At 56.0% G+C, this 24,882-nt stretch overlaps 1 protein-coding gene across 1 annotated transcript in view; it reads right to left on the bottom strand.

Moving 5' to 3' along the window:
- The window catches only part of CFAP46 (cilia and flagella associated protein 46), a 96,004-nt gene extending 79,595 nt beyond the window's left edge, over positions 1–16,409 (bottom strand). The window contains exons 1-11 of the mRNA XM_012755464.3: positions 16,251–16,409; positions 15,887–16,011; positions 15,613–15,744; positions 14,912–14,976; positions 13,165–13,329; positions 11,318–11,441; positions 10,305–10,399; positions 8,699–8,809; positions 5,469–5,568; positions 2,153–2,251; positions 972–1,162 (exon numbers count right to left, since the gene is read on the bottom strand). Coding sequence (XP_012610918.2) covers positions 972–1,162; positions 2,153–2,251; positions 5,469–5,568; positions 8,699–8,809; positions 10,305–10,399; positions 11,318–11,441; positions 13,165–13,329; positions 14,912–14,976; positions 15,613–15,744; positions 15,887–16,011; positions 16,251–16,299 — 1,256 coding nt within the window. The 5' untranslated portion in view covers positions 16,300–16,409. The remainder of the gene's footprint in view (positions 1–971; positions 1,163–2,152; positions 2,252–5,468; positions 5,569–8,698; positions 8,810–10,304; positions 10,400–11,317; positions 11,442–13,164; positions 13,330–14,911; positions 14,977–15,612; positions 15,745–15,886; positions 16,012–16,250) is intronic.
- Between the last annotated feature and the right edge of the window lie 8,473 nt (positions 16,410–24,882).

The raw sequence follows: 24,882 nt of genomic DNA, 5'->3' as shown, positions 1-24,882 counted from the left end.
AGCCGGGCCCCACCGATCCATTTCCTGTTTGCATGACTGCGGCTGGACGCCCCGGGAAGCACACGTGGATGGGGAAACCTACTAAAGCCCAGCCCTGAGCGCACGGTAGCCTCCCAGCAACTCTGCCAGGGACGGGCGTCCCACCTCCACCCTGGCACCCTCCTGACCTCCCCACCCACCCCCGCCCTGCGCCCTACCGACCTCACCCGCCCACCCCCGCCCTGCACCCTACCGACCTCACCCGCCCACCCCCGCCCTGCACCCTACCGACCTCACCCGCCCACCCCCGCCCTGCACCCCCTAGACGCAGTTTCCTACCGTGTCTCCAGCCTCTCCAGCCAGGAGTTCCTGAACCCGGACCAGGGTCCCCAGCCTCCCTGGGCTCTGCGTCCTGGGCTCCGGACAAACGCCCCACGGACACCCCACACCGTCCCCCAGCATCTGCTCCCACCCGCCACGGTGCACCTGGAGGCTGCCGAAACCGAGGGCCAGGCCTGTCCTGGTTGCACCTGCAGACGCGCTCCCCTCAGTCCCGGGCTTCCTGTGGACCACACCCCCTCTCAGGAGGACCCACCCCCAGCCCCACGTCCCACAGCCCCACCAGCCCCACGTGGCCTCTCCGTGGAGGGACAGGTCCCTTCCGTCAGCTCACGGGGCGCAGACCCCCCGCCGGTGCCCGCCCAGGAGGAAGCCTGTGCTAAGCCTCCTCCTTGCTAGTCCAGGGTGGGGGTGCATTTCTGGGTTTGGGGGTCCCAGTCAGCCCAGCTCTGTGGGGCCAGTGGGCAGAGTGACGTCCTTGTCACGGGGACCTCCATTCAGATCCTTGCTGGATGCAGGCGGACCGTTCTGCGTGCACCACTTTCACGGCAAGCGAGTCTGATTTCATCCCTGTCCACGACATCAGGAAACTCCCCTTGTCCCTCTGCCACCTGCTGCCCTCCGTGGGGACGACCCAGCACAGACACGCCTACCTGTCCGCCTTCTCCAGGACCTCGGCGATGCTGGCCAGCGGCTTGCGCAGGTGGTGCCGCAGGTTGTGCTGCAGCAGGGGCAGGCAGGTGTTCCACTGCGCGGTGCACACCACGTGGATGGCCCGGGGGTCGCCCAGCCGCACCGCTCGCTGCAGCAGCACGTCCAGCGCCTGGATGATGTCCAGCTGGGCCTGCGGAGAGGACGCCGGCCGCCACGCCGCGCCGGCCGTGAGATCAGTGGCGTCGTCACCGGCTGATGCCGCCACGACCCGGGAGAGCTGGCCGCCAGCGTTTCCCAGGCCTGCAGCGCGGGTCGCAAGTTGGGGAAGCACGTGAAGCTGGCGCGCCGGGAACGCGGGACTCCGCCCGTTGGCCTGCGGCCCAGCACCCTCCCGGGAAGGGATCGGATGGCCCACGAGACGTGGCACTCCCGAGGCGTGGCCGTGCTCCGCACTCGCGCGGACAGGTGTGCTCTGTGCAAGACGACGCACGCGGTCTGCCCGGCTCCTGACCGTGTGTTTCGCGGGGCCTGTGCCCCGGCACGGCTGCCACCCAAGGGGCGCCTGGGCTAGGTGTCCACGGCCACCCTTCCCAGCAGGCAGGCGCAGGCCGGACTCTCAAGGGCTCGAGCGCCCCACGCCCTGCACAGAGCCACGGGTGCCTGTCTGTCCCGTGCCCGCCGGGTCATGCCCACAGCCCTGACACCTCTGCCGCACCTGGGCGACTGGGGTGGAGCCTGCGCTTGGGACTCACGAACAGCCGGGGCTCAGCGCTGAGACGAGTCTGTCAAAGCCTCCTAGGTGGGGCTCCGCCCCCAAACCCTCTGCGGCGGAGGGGCGGCGCGGGGTGTGCACACCGCACCACAGCCACCGGCCTCTGCCGCAGCTTCACGGTCAAATGCGGCAGCCGAGCTGCTCTCCATAAACCGTGTCTTAAACACACGCTCGCTGCGCGCCCACCACGTGCGAGGCACCGGCACACGCGGTCAGCCGTGGAAGGCCCTCGCCCAGGTGGCGGGACAGGGCGCCCCGGCTGCTCTGCGCCTCCTGCAAGGCTGGGTCCCGCAGGGGCCCAGGCCACGTCCCAGCACCGCCAACTCCGGCACAAAGTCACCTCTCACCGAGTGCCAGGGAATTTGCAAGATAACTCCATGTGACCACAGCTCCCGTTAAAGGGCTCACCTCAACTGCGGCTCGGACGTAGAGTTTAATATTATCTTCAAGAGTTGAAGCTTCTAATTCGTACTCCAGACACTCAATTTCAATCTGCTTCCCGGGAGCCTGCGGACACGGGTTTGCACACAGCGAGACGTTCAGTGAAAGCGCCATGCGTGTTAATGTCAAAGGTCACGCAGCAGGAATCCAACACGCACAGCACGAGACAGTGCAGAGGACGCCACGGTCCGGGTGAGGAAGCTCGCGGGGCAGCTCGCTAACTTCAGTGGACGCACCGTTTTTAAGTAATTGACCCAACTTCACGTAAGCTTCCTCTTACGGAATTTAGCAAGCATATTTTGTCTTATTTAATCGCTGACTGGGGTCAGGGTACACAAGCCCTTGGGAGAGGCCCAGGCGGCAGGTGGCGGGAGCTCCGCTCCAGGCATGTCTTGGGGTGGGGGCCCCACCCACCCCCACGCGCTCGCCCGCCACGGCCACGCCCAGGCCGGGCTCCTGAGGTTTCCTGTTGGAGGCTCATCCCGGCCCAGACACTCGGGACTCGGGGCCTCAGCAAGGGGTTCGAGTCTGGAAGTCCGAGCTGTCACACACCAGCTCTTTCCCCACGAGAGACCCCCAGGCCCCGGCAGCCTCGCCCAGGCCCAGGGAGCAGCGTGCTGCCGCCACCCAGGCCGCGCCCCTAAACCGGCGCGCCTTGACACCAAGGACGACTCAGCTGACCGTCTGCGAGTGCCGCCGCGGGTCACGTGTCCTCAGGACACACAGGAGGCCCCTGCTCCATGGAGCACGCCTTCCACGGGACACACCCTCCACGGGAAACGCCCACAGAGGCCGGGAAGTGCCCGCGGCACGTGGGGACGGGCTATGGTGGCAGCTCTGCCCCAGGGACAGGCGCCTCGGTGCTGCGCGCCTGGGCCCAGGGCATGGCCAGGGCGCGAGGGTCAGAGGCCCCGCCGGGGCCGCGCCTGCCCCACCTGACGCAGGGCTCCGCGCAGGAGGAGGCCGCGTCTGCGCCCACCCGGGTTAACTGGTTTCGAGTCGCTCAGGCCATGTCACAGCGGCAGCGACTGGCCCTCAAAACTGCACCAGGGCCTCACAATCAAGCACCACTCACACCTTCAACGTGAGCGAACTTTCAGTGGAAAACACGTCTTATGAGACTCTCAACGTCTCATTGGAAGGGACAGATCAATCACGACACGAACGCACAACGAGCAGTGTACATGCATTGAAACTCATGTATGGGCCGGGCACAGCAGCTCACGCCTGTAATCCTAGCACTCTGGGAGGCCGAGTGGGGCAGACTGTTTGAACTCAGGAGTTTGAGACCAGCCTGAGCAAGAGTGAGACCCTATCTCTACTACGAATAGGAAAAAAAACTAGCTGGACAACTAAAAACATATAGAAAAAACTAGCCAGGCATGGTGGTGCGTGCCTATAGTCCCAGCTACTCAGGAGGCTGAGGCAGGAGGATCGCTCAAGCCCAGGAGTTTGAGGTTGCTGTGAGCTAGGCTGACGCCACGGCACTCTAGCCTGGGCAACAGAGTGAGACTCTGTCTCAAAAAAAAAAAAAAAGAAAGAAAAAGAAAAAGAAACCCACATCTGTCACATCTGATGACCTGGGAAAGCACCCGCCAATCAGGGGCTGGAAAGATGGACGTGAACCCCATGCTCACGGCCCTGGACTCGGGGAAAAAGCTTCAGGTGTCTGCGTGGAAATGCTCAGAAGCTATTTGTGGGCAGGAACATGGCCAGACATTTTTTTTCCTTTTCTCCTTAAAAGTCTTCTGAATTTATCATAGTTAAATAAGTGCCATTGTTATAATCTTAGAAAAAAATAAATAACAGGCCAGCATGGAGGCTCACGCCTGTTAATCCCAGCACTTTAGGAAGCCAAAGCAGGAGGATAGTTTGAGCCTGGGAGTCCAAGACCAGCCTGGGCAACACAGCAAGACCCCACCTCTACAAAAAAGTTAAAAAACCAGTGGGGCGTGGTGGCGGCAGCTGTACCCCCAGCTGCCTGGGAGGCTGCAGTGGGAGCGTCGCCGGAACCCGGGGGTTCGAGGCTGCGGTGAGCTGTGGTTGCACCGCTGCACCCAGCCTGGGCGGTGGGGCAAGACCCTGTCTCTAAAAACAGAAAGCACGTTCTAGGACTTTCCTAGGACTCTCCTAGGACTCTCCCGTGTCGCAACGCAAGGCCGCACGAGAGCACAGCAACTGCGTGGTTAGCATCACAACCTTGCTTCCATGCTGCCGCTGGAGATTTTTACTTGTTGATGTTTCTGTGGTTCTTATTTTAAATGATTTTACTAATAACTGACATACAGCGAACTTCAAATATTTTCAGTGCACAATGTGGGACGCCTGGACACGTAACTAAACTCAGAAAACCGTCACCACGGCCAGATGTCAACACCCGTCCCTGCCCCTCTCTGGAAGGGGCCGTTCACCGTCTCTTAAATTAAAGGACAAACCCGGAGCATGCACTTTTGCATTCGTTTGGCAGAGTGTAAGAATTTTTCTAGGGGCAATACTATAGTATGTGTTTAAAAGTCTTACAAGTGAAAGCTCCCTAGTAATTTCACGTCAATAAACGTATCTTAGGGAAAAACCGTAAATGCAGAAAAAGGCTTTAGGCACCAAATGTTCAGGGTAGCCTTTTCTGTAATAAGCAAAAAATTATGCCGTGGTCCCCCCTTACCTGAGGGGCCGCGTTACAAGACCCCAGTGGGTGCCTGAAGCCCCGGGCAGCACCGCACCCTACGTACACCATGTGTTTTCCTGCACATCCACACCTACGTCGAAGCTCAACTTATGCATTAGGCACAGTGAGAGATTAACAATGACGTGATGCAGCAGAACAGTTATCACAACATACGATAATAAAAGTCATGTCAGCATGCTCTCTCTCTCTCAAACTATATTACTATTTTCAGACTGCGGCTGACCACAGGTCACTGAGACTTCCGACGGTGCCACCGAGGACCAGGGAGGACCACGGCGTGTGACTCAGTGTCCAGTGGCGGGGTTGGGGGGTGGGCCCTGGATCGGTAACGCCATGAGACTTACGCACAAACGGCCAGTGGCGGCTTGGCCGGCACCTGCCACAGAGGCTGAGGGGAAGGGGCAGACGCAAAACCGCAAAAGCCACCGCTCGCAGCCGCAAGACGCACGCAGCACGCGCAGAGGGCGGCTGCCAGCCACGCGTCGGGGCCCTTGGCCACGGCTCTGCAAACGGCTCTTCCGTTGCCCGGCCTTTGCGTCCAGACGCGAGGCGAGCGCCGGCACGCCCCTGACCAGCAGCCGTCGCGAAGCCACCTACGTTGGTTCCGATTTTCTTCAGGTCTGTGAGGCAGTTGGAGGAGATGTCCACGCACTTCAAGATCAGAGAGAGGTAAGCCAGTTCGAAGAGCAACAGCATTCTGGAAACAAACAAATAGCGGTGGGTGACAGAGCAACACGCCTGCGTGGTAAACAGCCGCTGTTCAATCAGAGGCGGGAATTAAACAAATAAAATAATAAAATAAAACAAACGAACGAAACAGACATCCTGCCGTGGCAGCCCAGCCCAGCCTTCAGGCTGCAGGACCAGAGCCCAGCACCTGCCCTGGCACCGCCCCGGGCGTGCAGCTGGGATGGAGCAGGCACCGTGCTGCGTCCTGTCCTGGCATGGAAAGAGGCCGCTGCGCGGGGCGGGCGCGTGAGCTTCCTGGCGCAGAGCCTGGGCTCCTCCGACCAGCAGCGCCACAGCCGCCAGTCTGGGTCTGCGCAGAGACCTGCAGGCTGATGCCACAACGTACACCCAAGTGCAAAGGGCCGACAGTGGCCTGCACGACTTTGAAAAAGAGCAAGATTTGGACTAAACCACCTCGTTTCAAGAATTATCATTTTTAAGCTGTAAGACTCAAGAGAGTGGTCCCGGCTTAGACAGACCGGGGAATCTCAGCCTCAACATCTGACATTTTGGACCGGACCACGCTGCTGGTGTGACCCGCCCAAGCGCTGTGGGGTGTTAGCGGCGTCTGTAGCCTGTGCCCGCTACGTGCTGGCGGCACCACCAGTGGCGCCACCAAGAGTGCCTCCACACACGGCCAGACGTCCCCTGGGGACAAGCCTACACCTTCTCTGCCCTGTCCTAGGTAATAGCCACCATCTTACCTGGAAATACCGATACAAACGTCTGGCCCGTGGTCACCACCCACGTGGTGCTCGAGGAAGTGTTCCATCCTCCCCTCTCCAGCCGGGGGGCTCTGGGACAGGGGGCTACTCGGGGATGGGGGCTGCTCTGCGGTGGGGGAGCGGGCCCTTCTGCCCACCCCCGCCACCTCCAGGGGTACTGGTGGGCCTTCTCCACCTCCTCATCCCCCACGGGGCTCCAGGGAAGGCACCTGCCGGGCAAGCCAAGAACAGAGAATCTGTCCAAGGTCCTGTCACCGGTTCTCAGTCCTTTTTGGTTTTCAGTTAGCAGAACGGCCTTTTCCTCTCCCAGAATTCCAGATACAGGAGTCCTAGTGGACAAGCGTCAGCGGCCCCCAGAGTATGGGGAAGTCTCCGAGGCTCTTGGAGCTCCTGGGAAGGACCATGGAAATCCACCCAAAGGCAGCGCTGACTGGCAGCTTGCGTGAGGGCGTCTCTTCAGCAAGCAGAGAACACACTTGCCCTTCCCAGCCCGGGGGCAGCGACCTGGGGCCATGACTAAACGCTGACTGGGCGGGAAGCCACAGGGAAACCTAACGTGTCCAAATCACACAGTGCTCCTCTGGCCGCTCCAGCCAGAGCGCAGCAGAACCAGATGTTCACAAAAGTGGAGCCACGGAGACGCGGGGGTCCCGGCCAACGCAGGTGCAGGACGACGGCGGCGTCTGGCCAGGACATGGCCCAGACTGTCCTTGCAGGTTGGCGCAACCCAGAATTATTTAAAAAAAAAAAAAACTAAAAGGTAAATAAACTGGGACAATTTGTAAACACACCAGAGCTGAAGGGCTCACCCTAAAATAGAAATCGACTCTACGACTCTACGAGTCGATAGTAAAATGATTCATATGCTACTTTTAAGAAATCAGGTCAAAGAGATGAAAGAAAGTTAACCAAAGGAACAAATGGTAGCAAATACATGAAAAAACGTTCAACTTCATCAGCAAAGGCACAGACAGACTGACACCAAGAGGGCGGAAGGCACACCCCCTTGCGTGCACCAGCGCCCCAGATCCTGCTTGCAGAAATGTCCCAAGGGAGGGAATGATGAGACTGTCAGGAGAGACCCTCACTTCAGTCCTGAGCGCTAACCCGGAGCCCCAGCCACAGAAGGCAAAGCTGCAGGCCACAGCCAGGGCCACGGCTGAGCTCTGCCTGACTCCAGTTGGAACCTGGAGAATCGGAACAGACAGCCTCCTTCAGAAAAACCCTCATACATGTGCACACGTAAGTGCCCATTCACATGTCCCGCCCCCCCGCCCCCCGCCACCCCCACCCCCCCGTCCCGGAGAGCCAGACGGACCTGTTTGCATCCTCCCTGGGTGCCCAGCCCCCACCACCACCAGACCTGTGAGACCCCCGTCCTGCCTCCTGTTTGGTTCAGGGTCTCCAGTGACCCCCTCCCCTTGAGTGACCTGCATCTAACCGAGAGGCGAGCTCACGTGGAGCGGAGCCCAGTGCCTCGGCTGGATTCAGACAACCGTGACATCTGCTACACCAGCCGACCCTCCGTGCTGCCTTTCGCAAACGGCTGTCACGTGGAGGTGCCCACAGCAGCAGGGAGCGAGGCCCTCACTGAGTGAGAAGCAGAATCCTGCCGACACCCACGTGGGCTTGGCAGGCGTCGCCCCTTCCCCAGTGCGGCCTCCTCAGAGACCCCGCCCAGCACACCCTGACCGCACACACGGAGGCTGCAAGTGAGCATCGCTTGGAGCTGCTAAGTTGGTGGTGGTTTTTTGCACAGCCAGAGACAGCTGATGTGTCTTTCCCAGGGCCGTCCTATCGATAAGATAACTTCCGCCTGCTATGTTAACAACGCTCCACCCCATCTCATAAATGAACACACAGTGCTAATGAGAATGTGACAAAACAGCCGCTGAGAACAAACCCTGTCACTTCTGTGAAAATAACTGGGGAGTGCTGTGCAGATGCCTCAGGCGGGAATCTAGCCCAGGACTGATCCTAGACTCTAAGGCTGCTCGGAGGAGTCAAGAAAGCACAGAACTGGAACAAACTAGCCTGGGAAATGCTCAAGGAAAATGTATGTTTCCCCCACACAATGAAGCATTATGCAGCTATTCAGAAATGTGTGAGAAGAAGCTGTAATAACTTGAAAATGCTTATGCTTGGAAGTTAAATTTGATTTTAAAAAGTAGGATATCAAAGTACTGCCCAAACAGTACCAACCTCAGGATAAAAAAGAAGGAAATTTACTAAAAAACATCCACATGGCTGACTTTTGCTAAAGTGGTTCTAGTTGATTGTTTTTATATTTTTCCACATTTTCCACTACTTGCATAAATTTTGCACAAAGACTACCTATATGTAAATGTATGCTGGAAAAACGTAAACACTTACTTATCTTCTCTGATTGAAGGAAAGCGCTGGTGATTGTAATGACTTAAATGTTTATAGGCCTTTTTCAGAATACTTTCGACATCTTCTGGTAATTCATTTTTATCCAGTTTTCTAGAATTAATTCAAATACAAAATAATCAAAAGATCCTATTATGTTAATGCAATTTATCCAAAGAGAGTCTAGAAATTGGTTCCCACTGAAAAGAAAGGCCAAAATAATCCCTTGTCCTTTGTCTCCTCGAATGTCGCAGACACTTTGTCACACTTCCTCACCCTCCCTCACTCCAGCTGCATCATAAAAACGTCACCCAGGAAGACTTGCATACGCCCTTCCACCAGAGGCACGACCAGACTAGGGAACCCTTCCTTGGAAAATAATGTCCTCTCTCCTGTCATCTGCTCTAGGACCTGTGGTCAGCATCTGCTCTCACCAGAATGATCTCAGCACATAAACACCCAGATCTCTTCACACCCCTCAGCAACCAAACACACAGCCATGTCTTGAATGTCCTCAACCACAACACTGTCGTCACCTCATTCGCCTCAGCACTCGAACACTGTCACCTCTTCACTCCCCTCAGCCCTCACACACTGTCACCTCCTCGCTCCCCTCACCCCTCACACACTGTCACCTCCTCGCTCCCCTCAGCTCTCACACACTGTCACCTCCTCGCTCCCCTCAGCACTCACACACTGTCACCTCCTCGCTCCCCTCAGCACTCACACACTGTCACCTCCTCCCTCCCCTCAGCCCTCACACACTGTCACCTCCTCACTCCCCTCAGCCCTCAAACACACTGTCACCTCCTAGCTCCCCTCAGCCCTCACACACTGTCACCTCCTCACTCCCCTCAGCCCTCACACACTGTCATCTCCTCACTCCCCTCAGCACTCACACACTGTCACCTCCTCACTCCCCTCAGCCCTCACACACTGTCACCTCCTCACTCCCCTCAGCCCTCACACACTTTCATCTCCTCACTCCCTCAGCCCTCACACACTTTCATCTCCTCACTCCCCTCAGCCCTCACACACTGTCATCTCCTCACTCCCCTCAGCCCTCACACACTGTCACCTCCTCACTCCCCTCAGCCCTCACACACTTTCATCTCCTCACTCCCCGAAAATACACTATCTTCTCCACCATCCTAATTCCCTCCAGCTGCCATTACAGCTCTCCTGCCCTGCACAGGGAACTTTTCAAAAGAGTCCTCTCTCCACTCCCAGGTAACCATCCTTCCCCCACTCGTTCTAACCTGCTGGGTGAGGGTTTCCCTACAAACTGCTCTTGTTCTCTTCAATGTCATGGTCAAATCCAGACTTATCTGGCATGACCTGTCAGAGGCATCTGACACTGTTGGTGACTTCCTTCTCCTGGAACCCGTCTTTCCACTTGGCTCAGAAGCGCAGGCCCCTTCCCGTGGCCCTGCTTTCACAGGTGGCGCCAGGTTGCCTCCCAGGCCCTACCTCCCAGGCCAGCTCCCTTCAACCCAAACTCCCTCACCTGCAGGGACATGGTGTCCCTGTCCCTGGGGAGAAAGAATAGTCTTCCTGAGCTCAGCACTCAGGAAACTCAACTTCTGCTCTCCCTCCCCAAGCTACTTACCCTTTTAGCATACTAATGAGGAAAGCAACCGAAAGGCTAATGGAATTTTTCTTTTCTTCTTTTAACTGACGCATATCCATTAACTCATGACGAACCTGTCATAAAATGGAACAGAATATTAATTTAGATTTAAACAATAGGTAGAGATCTAGATTTTGTCTACTGTGTTTCCCTGAAAATAGACCTACCCATAAAATAAGCCCTCTCAGGATTTCTAAGCATTTGCGCAATAGAAGCCCTACCCAGAAAATAAGCCCTCATGACGGGCGTGGCTACACAGCGCATCTGCATAACCCAAGCATGTCCTGGAGTGGTAAAGAAGAGGAGCAGCCCTTCTCATCTGCCTAGTCGTGACAGCTACTATCCCAGAGGTGACCAGAAAGGTGCAGGCAGCCCCACCAACAAGGTCGGCTACCCCTGTCAGGTCCCGGCCATCCTGTGCGTTCTGCAAGCTGAGGCATTGAGGGGAAAATAACACATTCCCTGAAAATAAGCCTTAGGGTGTCTTCTTGAGGAAAAATAAATATAAGACACTGTCTTATTTTTGGGGAAACAGTAGATATTTTGTAAATATTCCTCCTGTAATTAATACCTATAAATAACATGTATCTTCTCATTGTTATATTTAGCTTTTTCAGATACAGCTTATGCTCATTCCTTGTACATAAAAATGAATAGCTGATGAATGTTTTCCATACAAATTCTTGTATTATAGTAATTACTTGTAGTTTTATAAATTTTGTATTAACTTAAAAAAAATCAATGCTGTTACAAAGGAAATATTCAAAGAGTAACAATAAAGGCAAAAGATCTTGTTTTGTTTTCAAAATATCATGATTATATGTGTCTTTCCATAGGATGAATTGCTATTCTGTTTGTATTTGCTTTGTTCATGTTATGTTTTTCTCTCTCTCAATTAATGGGCTTGTTTGCAGTTTGTATGCGTACTTTACTGAGCACTGACTTTTAAGCAAACCACTTCTTGTAACTGTGTATTTAACACGTCCACTCACCATAAGAGAGAATATCTGCCGGTATTTCTGCGGCACATTCGATTTTATGAACGGCGCCGCGGTGGAACAGAACCTAGCAGCCTCCTCCTTTCTTTCAGCTTGCAGGTAGCACTCAAGAAGTTCCCTGGATAACAGGGTTGATATTAAACCTTGTTGAAATTGTTTTCTGCTGAAAACGTGTAATCACCAGGTTATTACACTTTTATCATTTTTATGTTTCACCAGCTTCAGAAAGATAGCCTGGGAGTAGCTCCCCGCCAGGAAGGGCCAGCAGGAGCCAGGAAAGCTTGCCGTCCCTAGCAGCAGGAGAGGAAATTACTGGCCTTTTAATTCCCCAGGACATTTAAAAATGATATATTTTTTAAAATTTTTTGTAGAGACAGGGTTCTCACTATGCTGCCCAGGCTGGTCTCAAACTCCTGGCCTCAAGCGATCCTCCCGACTCAGCCTCCCACAGTGCTGCACTACAGGTGTGGACCGCCATGCCCGGCCTGGAAATGACATTTTAAAGAAAGGTCTTATTTGCATTTACTTTCTTTTAAAGGTTCCCCGAAGGCTACGAAGCCGGCCAATGCCTACAGACTCTGGACCCGGACCTGAGTGCGGACTCTCTGGCCCTGGCACAGTCGGGACCCTGGTTGTGAACGCTCACCCAGCACAGCGAAGGCTCCGACAGAGCCCGGTTGGTCCGCCGCCCCGCACGGCGACCAGTGCCCTTTGCTGACGGCCGGCAGTGACGGCGGCTTTTCGGGGCTGAGGCCCCAGCACCCGCCGCCCTGCCCTGGCGGCCCCCAGAGCCCCGCTCCTCGGGGGCCGCCTGGACTGCTGGCCCTGCCCGCTCGCCCTGGCATGGTTTCGTCTTGCCCACACGCCTGCGGCATCACAAATTTTATTACTGAACTAGGGTGTTTAACCCACGAGCTGGGCCAGTGGCGCAGGGCCCCGTTTCCTCTGCTCTGAGTCTGGACGCCCCACTCCGTCCCCTCGGGAGGCAGGGCCCCTTCCTCTGCTCTGAGTCTGGACGCCCCACTCCGTCCCCTCGGGAGGCAGGGCCCCTTTCTCTGCTCTGAGTCTGGATGCCCCACTCCGTCCCCTCGGGAGGCAGGGCCCCTTCCTCTGCTCTGAGTCTGGACGCCCCACTCCGTCCCCTCGGGAGGCAGGGCCGTGTTTCCTCTGCTCTGAGTCTGGACGCCCCACTCCGTCCCCTCGGGAGGCAGGGCCGTGTTTCCTCTGCTCTGAGTCTGGACGCCCCACTCCGTCCCCTCGGGAGGCAGGGCCCCTTCCTCTGCTCTGAGTCTGGACGCCCCACTCCGCCCCCTCGGGAGGCAGGGCCCCTTCCTCTGCTCTGAGTCTGGACGCCCCACTCCGTCCCCTCGGGAGGCAGGGCCGTGTTTCCTCTGCTCTGAGTCTGGACGCCCCACTCCGTCCCCTCGGGAGGCAGGGCCCCTTCCTCTGCTCTGAGTCTGGACGCCCCACTCCGTCCCCTCGGGAGGCAGGGCCCCTTTCTCTGCTCTGAGTCTGGATGCCCCACTCCGTCCCCTCGGGAGGCAGGGCCGTGTTTCCTCTGCTCTGAGTCTGGATGCCCCACTCCGTCCCCTGGGGAGGCAGGGCCCCGTTTCCTCTGCTCTGAGTCTGGACGCCCCACTCCGTCCCCTCGGGAGGCAGGGCCTCTTCCTCTGCTCTGAGTCTGGACGCCCCACTCCGTCCCCTCGGAGGCAGGGCCGTGTTTCCTCTGCTCTGAGTCTGGACGCCCCACTCTGTCCCCTCGGGAGGCAGGGCCCCGTTTCCTCTGCTCTGAGTCTGGACGCCCCACTCCGTCCCCTCGGGAGGCAGGGCCGCGCACTCACAGCATCAGCTCCACTCGCCACTCCTTGTCTTCTTCCTCGATCTGGTTCAGCACGCTCACGATCTGGGAGAGGCTGGGGATCAGGTGGTGGTGGTATCCGGGCTGCAGGAAGGGCCTCACCATTTGCCAGTAGAGCACGGAGGCGTTATACACTAGGAAGTAGTACCTGCGGCCAGGGGGAGGACGCCTGAGCCACAAGGCCAGGGCCCCTGTTTCCACAGAGTCACGCGTTCCTCCGCGTGTCCAGCAGATGGCAGCAGCCAGGGCCGCACCTGCGCTTGGGGGAGCACCAGGCACAGAGCAGTTTCCCCCTGGGGAAGGCCTGGTGGCCTCACTTCAGGTGTGCAGGTGGCTCCAGCTCAGCCCCGGCTGCGGGGACCCAGCCACAGGCTCCTGAGTGCGGACCACGACCTCTTCAGTCAGTCACTCCTCCGGCTGATCAGACCCCGTGAAAATACAGCACTGAGCAAGGCCTCCCTCCCTGGCCTCTCAAGGGACAGACAAGAATGGGCAAGGATGAGGGAATCAAGGAAGGCTTCCTGGAGGAGGAGACATGTTGCCGTGGCTGAAAATGACCAGGAGGGAAACTTCAGGGACAAAGCCTCCCAGCATCCTGGTGAAGTGGACAAGGGGCTGGAGAAGTGAGCAGAGGCTCCTCTTGGGGGTCTGGGCTTCTCCCCGGGGCAGGCGGCATGGTGCCAAGAAGGGCGAGTGGAGGGGGGTGCGTGGCCGTGGCGCCTGCTGGTGTCCTGCCCTGGCCACGTGTCCTCGGGGAGTTTTCGGGGAGCCGCAGCATGGCCCCGAGACAGGACTCGCCTTTCCCTGCTTTTCCTGGAAAGGAGGGGAAGCCCAGGTGTCCTGACCGGAGCCCCCGGCCTAGAGGGCCTTCCACACCAGAGGGGTGGCCCCCAGAGCTGTCACCCCGCCAGAAAGGGACGTAGCCCCTGACTCCCACACGCCCGCAAACAGGGCTCCTTCTCTCCGGCCTGAGCCACCCTCCCTCTGCTCAGCTCCCGCCCTGGGTCCCACAGGGCAGCCAGGCCTCCTGAAGGCGCCCCGCCAGCCCTCCTGAAGGCGCCCCGCCAGGCCTCCTGAAGGCGCCCCGCCAGCCCTCCAAGTGCCCCCGCCACCCACCGGCCCGTCTGCAGCACAGGCCAGGCCTCTCCCCGGCCACTCACGGCTCCCTGTGGAGACACCCACTGACCTCAGGACCTCCGGTGTGAGGCCAGGCCTCCCCAGCCCTGTCCCCATGGAGGCAGGTCTGTGGGCTGGGCCGTGTCCTCAGGTTTACATCGAGATTTGGCCAGAGAAGGCCACTGACAGAAAGAAAGCAGACGCTGCACGCCTCCAAACGCTGCGCCCCATTTAAATGAGTGCGTTAACCCCAGTCTGCACACGGGCTCTGCAGTCTCCACAGTGATGTTTGTCTCTGATGGAGAAGGCATGGGCCGGGCAGAAATCACGCTGGGGTGTCCCAGGTCACCTCTAGGGACAGAAGGCCCGGCTGGGCGTCCACCAGGGGCAGCACAGGCAGGCGGTGGGTGCTGGGGGCGGCCCAGGGAGGGGGAGTGGCCAAGAGGGGCCCTGGCCACCTGCAGATCACGACAAGAACTGCCTGCAGACACGGATGAACCGTGTCTGAACGACGGTGTCCCACCCTAAGTGCCAATGAACACGCCCACTCGGTCAGTTCTGGCTCTGGCATCTCCCACGCAACCAGTCAGAAAGGCCCATCCGACAGTGCCTACCTCGGCTCTCCTTTCGCAAAGTTGATAGCCTTCATGTACTGAGTCACACAGTTCTCAAATTCCTCCTACAACAACACAGAGAATGCACAGTTAGGCTGGGTGTGGTGGCTCTTGCCTGTAATCCTAGCACTCTAGGAGGCCAACATGGGCAGACCGTTTTGAGCTCAGGACTTTGAGACCAGCCTGAGCAAGAGCGAGACCCCATCTCTACTAATAGAATAGAAAGAAATCAGCTGGACAACTAAAAATATATACATAAAAAATTAGCCGGGCATGGTGGCGCATGCCTGTAGTCCCAGCTACCTGGGAGGCTGAGGCAGGAGGCTGACGCCATGGCATTGTAGCCCGGGCAACAGAGTAAGTCTCAAAAAAAAAAAAAAAAAGAATGCTCAGTTAAACCAAAAACACCAATCGCGGCTCACCACCATTGCCCTGGACGCTGACCTCACTGGAGCCTGGCCAGACCTGGCCGTGAGCAGCTGTGAGGGTCAGAAACCGCCCTGCAAAGACCTGTGACCTGTGGTCACACGGAACACATCAGACTCCACGGCCCTGGCAAGACCCTAACAGGACACGGCGCCAGTTTCACGTCCCTGTGAAAGCGAACTTGGTCACTTGTGCTAAACTGGACTATGACTTTCTGCCGTGACACCTGGAGCCGGTGAAGAGGTCAGTGGGGGCAGGGTGGGGACGCCACTCACCAGGTTGTCCGTGGACTGCGGGGCGCACAGCTGGGCCCGGCACAGGTGCGCCCGGCCCAGGAACTGCGTGACAGGCCCCTTCACCTTGAAGTACATCTGTATGCAGTCGGCGCTCACCTCGGGCTGCCCCATCTGCCAGAGCACACCAACCCCCTTCCAGATCAGGCCCCACCGAGGGATCCCGCCCAGGGGCTGCCGCTCTCCCCCGCCCGCCCACCGCACCCTAACCCAGCGACCTCTCACCTCCGACCTGTCCCGGGGCGGGGCTAGTTACCTTGAGGGCCTGCTCGGCACACAGCACGAACAGGTCGGGGCTGAAGCTTTCCCTGGGGTCCAGCTCGGATTTCCCCACGTTGCCCGACTTGATGAGCTCGTAGGCCCTCCTCAGGGCGGCGGCGTCTGCGGGGGGCGGCCTTGAGCACGGGGAGGGGGGCCGCCCGGCCGGGTGGGGGCGGGGGTCCTGGGGCCAGAGGGTCCGCAGTGCGGCCGCTTGGGGGCCCTAAAGGCACTTTCCTCACGTTTGCTCTGCCCCGGAAGTTCGGGGACCACCTGAAAGCCTCAGACGGTCACCCGTCAGGCAGGGGGCAGGATCACGGGGGCCGGGGGTGCGGGCGGGGGTCGCAGGGTCCCGGGCCCACCTTGCTGGCTCTGGGCGCGGGCCAGCTCCTGCGTGATGACCAGGTCCATGGCGCCTCCTCGGGGTCCCCAGCGCAGCGTCCCAGCCGCGTCCGCTAGCTCGGCCGTGGGACCAACGGCGGTTGCCTAGCAACGAGAGGTCCAGGACGCGGTTCCGGTCGGCTGCGGACCACGCGGCAGAGGTGGGGCTAACCGCCGCCCGCCCTGCGCCAGCGAGGACGCAGGGGGCGGGGCGACAGAGGGGCGGGGCGGTGGAGGGGCGGAGCGATGGAGTGGAGGGGCGGGGCGGTGGCGGTGATGGGGGAGGGGAGGGGCAGGGCACCGCAGGGGGAGGTCAGCGCTCCTTGGACCTGGCCGCCCCTCTCCCCTCTGGCTCTAGCGTCTGCGCACCCGGGCTCATCTCCGCCCCTCCTCCAACCCTCTCCTGGCCATATTCCTGCGTGTCCCCCTACGCATTCCCTCCTGCACCCATGCCACAATAGATATTTGCCCCTGCCTGGGGGAGGGAAGGGCCCCCTGGGGAGACAGGACATCAAATGTAGGATTGGGAGCCTGACAGCCTGTGAAGGGGGTTCTGACCCCAAGCGATGGGGTGGGGGGAGTGTCCCTAAGCAGGAGACAGTTGAGCTGAGACCTGAGCAAGGAGAGGAAGTAGAAGAGAAGGGAGTCAGCATGGCACCTGCCCAGGTGAGAGCAGGAGGGAGGCCAGGCACAGCCCCCACTACCTGGGCAGGGCTCCCCCTCCCCACCCAGGAGGCCTGAGTTGCAGGTGTGTGCTGCACCTGAGCACTTCTGTGATGCCAGAAACATTCCCGTTATTGGTGTGTGTCGTCGCTGGGGATGGGGGGGGTCGGGCTGCAGGTTTTGCGAGGTGTGAATTAAAATAAAATTTTAAGGCTCACCCCTCCACCGGCTGACTAAATGGACCCCCTTGTGGCCAAAGGAATATCCTAAAGCGAAATTGTCTGCCAGGAGGAGGGAAGTCGGACAGGCCTCCTCATGCCCTGCTCCCTTCTTGGGGACATCCTTTGTAGCCCATTAACAGGCTAAGCGTGTGCAAGACAAACCTGCAGGTCCTCAATTTACACAACCAATCTATGTCTGGTGGCTCATCTCTGATAACAGCTCCTTATGTTGAAATATGCCAAGCCTTTAGACAAAACTTCATGGTCTTTAACAAATTACAAATCAAAGAGTCTTTAAACCCACCTGTAACCTGTAAGCCCCCACTTTGAGATGGCCCACTTTTTCGGGCCAAACCAATGTATGCTTCCCACGTATTGATTTATGACTTTACCCGTAACCCCTGTCTCCCTGGAATGTATAAAACCAAACTGTGACCCAGGCACAGCGAGTCCACTTGCTCAAGGCTTCTTGGGAGTGGCTCCGGGTCATGGTCCTCAAATTTGGCTCAGAATAAATCTCTTTAAAATCATTTTACAGAGTTGGCTTTTTTTCGTTGACAGAGGGGAGTAGGCTGGCTCAGGAGGCCATGCCCGTCTGTCCGGGGCACTCGGGAGGGACGTGGCCTGTGTCTGTCCTGGACATGCAGAACCTCAAGACAAGCATCCTGGGGAAAGCTCCGGCTGGAGGTCAGGCGAGCTCTGCCCTGCGGGGACGGTGCCCAGGGGACCACCCGGGGTCTGAAGAGGATTTATTTTTAAAGGTACAAGATTATAAAAACTTTAAATGTTGATGAGTTTTTAGTGACAAACAATATGATTCTACGCACAAAAAAATCCCGTTGTCAACAGAAGAGAACCCAAACTCTGTAAAATAATTCAAAGAGGTTTATTCTGAGCTGAATATGCATGACCATGGTCTGGAGCCAAGCCCAAGGAGCCTTGAGCAAGTGGTTCATTACCGTTGGTTTTATACCTTTCAGGGAGACGGGAATTACAGGTAAAGCCAGAATTCAATACATGGAAGGTGTAGGTTGGTTTGGCCCGAAAAGGCAGGACATCTCAAAGCAGCTGATTACAGGCTCCGGCTCCACTTTGGGGCCATGTGACGCGGGCTTGGCTACTTTGCTGCCAGCGTGAGAACTGAAACGTGGGGTCCGGAAGGCGGCGGCTGGACCCTCCGAGTAGAAGCGAGTGCAGAGGGAGGCGACACTCCGTGTCGGGCCACTCGGGCGTGATGGCTGTGGGGCGATGGCCCGCCACAGTCAGGAGGACCCCGGAACCACTGCCGGGGAGTTCACGTGTGTGTGTGAGCATGAACACGAGTGTGCGGACGCGTGTGTGTGCACATGTGTGAGTGTGCACATGCCTGTGCACGTGCGGCCCTCTGCATGGCCAGGCAGGCACAGGAGAGCAGACCTCTGACCCACAGATGTCACCGGGCAGCTGTTCAGGACCAGCCTCCGGGACTGGCAGAGAAGCGGAGGGGCAGAAAGCATCGCCCCGCAGGCCAGGCACTGCGTGGCCGGGCGCTGGAGGAGGAGCCCAGTGTTGCCAGGAAGAGCAGCCGGATGCCCAGGAGCAGCAGGAGGATCCGGAGGGGCGCCCCCCACCTCCATCCTCCCCTTTCCCAAGGGGCAGACCCTGAACAGGAAGAGTATCAGCTCCCTGCACAGGCGAGTTCCTGCAGTTCCCCAGGTGGCCACACGAGGGTACTGTGACCCTGCCCTACAAGGACCCAGAGCAGAGCATGGAATCATCTGGAACACCCAGCACCCCGGCGTCATAAAATAGCAGTATCCCAGCACCCCACCATCCCTCCCTCCCAGCACCCCACCATCCCTCCATCCTACCATCCCTCCCTCCCAGCACCCCAGCTCCCCATCATCCCAGCACACCACCATCTGTCCATCCTACCATCCCTCCATCTTACCATCCCTCCATCCCAGCACCCCACCACCCCTCCGTCCTACCATCCCAGACCCCAGCACCCCATCATCCCAGCACCCCATCATCCCAGCACCCCACCACCCCTCCGTCCTACCATCCCTCCATCTTACCATCCCTCCATCCCAGCACCCCACCACCCCTCCGTCCTACCATCCCAGACCCCAGCACCCCATCATCCCAGCACCCCACCATCCCTCCATCCTACCATCCCTCCATCTTACCATCCCTCCATCCCAGCACCCCACCACCCCTCCGTCCTACCATCCCAGACCCCAGCACCCCATCATCCCAGCACCCCACCTTCCCTCCATCTTACCATCCCTCCATCCCAGCACCCCACCATCCCTCCGTCCTACCGTCCCAGACCCCAGCTTAGCATGAGCATGTATAAATATTGTGTTTAATAAAGGGATTTTTATTTTCATGTGAAGTCTGGACTTGGTTGGGGGCCACACTCAGCGGTCTACAGGGCCACGAGCCCCCTCCTCCAAAGCATTCCCTTTCTCTGCATCACGGTGACATCACGTCTATCTTCTTTAAAAAAACTTCTGTTCATGACTTTTGCCACCTTTTGATGGGATTGTTTGTTTCTTAATGATTTGCATGAGTTCTTTGTAGGTTATGGATATGAGCCCCATGTCGGCTGTGTAGTTTGCAAATATTTTCTCCCATCCTATAGGTTGTCTGTATACTCTGTGGATTTATTTCCTTTGCTGTGCAGAAACTTTTTAATTTTAATCAAGTCCCATTTTTGTTGTTGTTGTTGTTCTGTATTTGCCTTTGGGGTCTTAGTCGAAAATTCTTTGCTGAGGCAGACAACTGGGAGAGGGGCCTCAGGTGCGTCCAGGGGGAAGGGCAGTCAGGTGCTCCCTGTTGTCAAAGTAGACGGGCCAGGAAGGCCCCAGGGATGGAGAGGCCTGGTGTCCAACCTACTCTCCACTGTGGGCAGCCGTGGCCACTGAGCCATGGTGTCCTCTGTCCCTCACGGGGCAGAGACTGGACTCCCCACCAAACACGCTGCTCCGGCCGGGGCCAGGGTGCTGCCAGCATCCAGAGTCAAGGCCTGGCCCCCCAGCCGGCCTCCAGGTGCATGCAGACTTTCCCTGCCTTCCAGGCTGGGCAGACCCTCCCTGAGGTCAGCACGCGTTTGCCCGGGCTGGGCGCTGCAGCCGACCTCTGTGCTCTGGGTCAGTGCTTACTTTCTGTTTTCCATATAAAGTCTGACAAATGAGTCTCCTCCTGAGACAGTTAATAATCACTCCCCCGTTATCCAGGGAAGGCTCTGTGCGGGCTCACTCCCTTGGGGAGGGGTGCCCTGCCCCCGATGTGCCCAGGAACCCCAGCCCTAAGAGGGCAGAGGGAAGATGGTGTGGCCCCCCTCTTCCTGGACACCACCCTGAACAAGAGGAGCTGGAGAAACTAGGAGCATCTCCAATGTCTTCCACAAAACTAGGAGGACCCTCTGTAGGGGACTGACATGTATTTTCCTAGTTTAAGAATTAAAGTTAGTGAGTAATGTACGTTCATGTTCTGCCCAGAGCGTTTGAAAGTAATCTGTTCCGGACAGGCTCCCTGTGATAAATAAAGGTGTTGCCTAGAGGCATAACAAAGGACCTGAGGTTTGAGTAGCAAGAGCGGCCCGCCCCACTGCATTGGGGATCTGGAGGCCACACGATAAACACATTATTCCTGTGATTGCTGTGTACACCCCATAAGATGGCTGGTTAGTCAATGACGTGTAAGACCCCTCAAGGGAGGGGCGACCTAAGCCAGGCACAGTTGCCGGGGTTCAGCCGAAGATCTTAGGGGGTCACCCTAAGAGAAGCTGGGGATGAGAAATGCCCCCTGTGGCTCACCGTGCCTGTCCTTGCTAATCTCCGTCCTTTATCTATGCCTAGTGCCTAGAGCAACCACCTTGAGATTCTGAGTCAGGGGACGTCTGCTTCCCTAAGGCTATTCCGGAATTTATGGCCATTGCTGCAATGCCTGGGCGGTTACGTACAAGGAACTAACTTTAATTTTTTAGAGTATAAAAATAAAACTGACCCAGTGTATTATTACTCAAGTCAACCGTTTGTACGTGTGTCCGTGTTTTTCTCTGTGTTCTGCATTTGTGTTTTATGTTCTGTGTTCATCCTCCGTCCCACAAACGGGCCACGACACCCTCTGCTGTGGGGTCGGCAGGGAGGGGACCCCAGGAGGCTGCAGGTCCCGGCAAAGCAGCTCCGTTCTCCACTGGGGGTGGGGGGAAGTGGGGAGAAAAACATTCCTGCTCGGCTCCTGTCCCCTCCCTGCCCTCCCTGGCACCAGGCTCCGCCGGGCTGCCAGGTTGTGCGGGCTGAAGTCCCTGGAGACCCTCATCCGTCCTGCCACCTCTGGCCTGATGGACACCCACATCCAGAGCGCAAGTCTGGGGGTCCCATGGGGCCGGCTGCAGGTGCACGTCCTGCCCCAGCTCCCCACGGGCTGCCCTCGGGTCATCGGGAGGCCGACCGGCGCCTGGGGAGGGTGGGGAGTGTGCAGGAGTGAGTGCCTGTGCTCCTGACCCTCCTCCTCCACCCGGAACCCGGCTGGCAGATGTAGCGAAACCGACAAAAAGCAGCGAAACAGCCCATGGACCAACCAGCCAAACCAAACAGGACGAGATACCTCCTCAGATTCCAATTTCAGATAAATGATGCATTTTTTAAAATACAAGTGTGTCCCATAAAATATTTGCCTTGGCTTAAATATTGCATGGCTTATACTTATACTAGAAAATCGTTTGTTACTTACCTGAAATTCAAATTTAATTAGACATTCTGTATTTTATCTGATAGCCACGTCCAGAATCTCCAAACTCAGAATTTTATGCATAGCTTTATTCTCTCTCCCTCAAGGTAACTGCAGGAATCTGGGAATCTGGCAGCTGAGAGATGGACGGGGGAAGCTGCTGGAAGGCAGATGTCGGCACAGAGCTCAGGGCAGGGAGGGAGGTGGCTGGAGGACTGGGGGACAGATGTCAACACCAAGGCAGAAAGGAACGCTTAAGTAACAACAACGGGAGGGAAGGGAAGGGAAGGAAGAGAAGATGAAAAGCAATTTTCTTTTAAATTGATCATTTGTTATTGATGTCTCAGGTAATAAAAATACGAGAATATTTAAATGTATGGACAAGACTCTAGACAAATTGGCCAGGCGCGGTGGCTCACGCCTGTAATCCTAGCACTCTGGGAGGCCGAGGCGGGCGGATTGCTCAAGGTCAGGAGTTCAAAACCAGCCTGAGCGAGACCCCGTCTCTACCATAAAAATAGAAAGAAATTAATTGGCCAACTAATATATATAGAAAAAATCAGCCGGGCATGGTGGTGCATGCCTGTAGTCCCAGCTACTCAGGAGGCTGAGGCAGGAGGATCCCTTGAGCCCAGGAGTTAGAGGTTGCTGTGAGCTAGGCTGACGCCATGGCACTCACTCTAGCCTGGGCAACAAAGCAAGACTCTATTTCAAAAAAAAAAAAAAAAAAAAGACTCTAGACAAATTAAGAAAGACATTATCATCAGTTAAACTCTGCTGGGGGCAGGGAGGATGTAGAAGCCAGCTGACTTTGCCCTGGGCATGGAGAGGCATGCACGATAGGAAATGGAAGAACTTCTATAACATTGTGTTATTTAGGAAACCACAAGAAAAACTTAACCACGGAAGGCAAATCCTCCACCTTTGAGGAACACAAACCAAGGAATGAAATCACAGATCAGATCGTGTCTGGTGAAAGACAAAGACAAAACCAATAAAGACAGAAAGCATAACATAAAAATTTTAAAATATGATTAAATATGAAATAGGAATAAAATAAAACACAAATAAGCATAAATCAGTAAAATACGATGCTATAAGATCGGTGTAACACCAATAAATGTGAAAGGGCCAAACTCACCTGCTGGAAGAAAGAGACTCAGAGCCCGAGGCAGCGCTGGCTACTCTCTGTCGAAATAGACACACAATTGGGTGACCCAGGAAGGCTGGAGGTGAGAAAGCGAGCAGAGGCTGGGGAGGAAATGAGGGCGGTGGTTCATGGCATCAGACAAGGTTAGAACGAAAAAAAAAAGGCACTGATCAAAAAAAGTAGAAAAATAACAATGGTGGACTGTCTCAAGTTAATGACAGATTAAGTGGACAATTATAATATTTTGTATATTAAGAGACATGCAATTGAGATACTATTGACAGAAAACCCAAATTCTGCGAGAATTTTTAAAGAGGCTTATTCTGAGCCAATATGAGTGACCTCGGCCCTGGGAGCACCGTCTCAAGAGGTCTTGAGAAAATACTCCTGAGGCTGCTGGGTTATGTTTTGGTTTTATAAGTTCACGGAGATGGGAATTACAGGTGAAATCACAAATCTATATGTGGAATGCACACGTCAGTTCGGCCTGAAAGGGCGACCTATCTTGGAGTGAGGGCTTGCAGATCACAGGTGGGCGTTAGGCATCTTTCAGTGAGCAGTTGCTTGAAAGAGTCAAGCTTTGTCTGAAGTCGTGGAGTCGGTGGAAAGGAGAGCTCCAGTCTCGGGTCGGCTGCCTGTCCCGTGATGCCAGACCAGGGCCAGGTAGACGGAGAACCACATCACACCGGGTTAATACAAAGACTCATTTTATGAGATTTTATGTTGGGTAAGGTGTGACTCACCAGGCACCTTAGAAAGGAATTTGGGAAAGAAAAAAAAAAAAAAAGGTCAGGGTCCGGTCCTCTCTATATCTGTGCCTCATGCTGAAAATAGAGAATAAAACCATATTTTTAGCTTCCAGGGAACATTTAATTATTGATTACAAATTAGGTAATAAAAACTCTCAACAGAGCCCCAGAGTATAAACAGTGCAGACAGCAGTCTCTGAGCACAAGACAGCAACATGAGACCTTTAAAACACAACCAGAAACAAACAGCCCTATTAATTTAAACAAAAACGCCGTGTCTCGAACAACTCTTAGGTTCAAAAACAAACCAAAACTTGAACCCACTGAACAGAGTATCTCAAACAAACAAGAAGAAAAGTCATTACCCATCATTGCTGCCAGAGAGACAGTGCTCAGCGGAAAAGTACCTGTGATGATAACCCAAACACAAGATTTAACACCCAGCTCAAGTTTGCAAAAGCATCACGTTGCCCTGAGAAAAGCACAGGGAAGGGATTAGAAAGATAATAGAAGACAAATAGAAAACAGAACAACCAAAGCGCTAACAAATAAATCCAGCACCTGATTAGCCCATGCCTAATTAAGAAAAATGGCGGAAGTACAGATAATAAATGATAAAGAAGACATTGCACACATGTATTGCTAAAATGAGAGCACTCTGTTCTTACGAATCCTCTTCCAGGAAGCGCAAACACGAGAGCTCCCCCCAGAAGAGATAAAGTCTCCTGATGAACCAATCACCCCGGAAGAGACAGAGAAAGCTGTTGAAGAACTACCCACCCCTGCCCAGAAAGTCAGGCCAGACAGTTTCCCGGGAAGGAAAAGATGACTCCATTGGTTTTCAAACGGTTCTGTAGCTAAGGGGAAGAAGAAAGCTGTGAGATTGATTTTGGAAGGCGGAATAACATTGACACTCCACTTCGACATAAGGCTGCACAAAAACGAAAGCTACAAACCAATCTTGCCTATAAATATCGACTTAAAAATCTTTAATAAAACATCAGCCAGTAGAATGTGGCAGCAAATAAAAAAGAATGACGCATCACGAGCAGGTGGGATCGTGCCGGGAAGTCAATGATTTAACACTAAGGATTGATCGTTGTAATTCAGC

Source organism: Microcebus murinus, chromosome 14 (assembly GCF_040939455.1).
Source record: "Microcebus murinus isolate Inina chromosome 14, M.murinus_Inina_mat1.0, whole genome shotgun sequence".
Taxonomy (NCBI): domain Eukaryota; kingdom Metazoa; phylum Chordata; class Mammalia; order Primates; family Cheirogaleidae; genus Microcebus; species Microcebus murinus.
The sequence above is the reverse complement of the archived record's forward strand: the minus strand, read 5'-3'. Positions and strand labels throughout refer to the sequence as shown.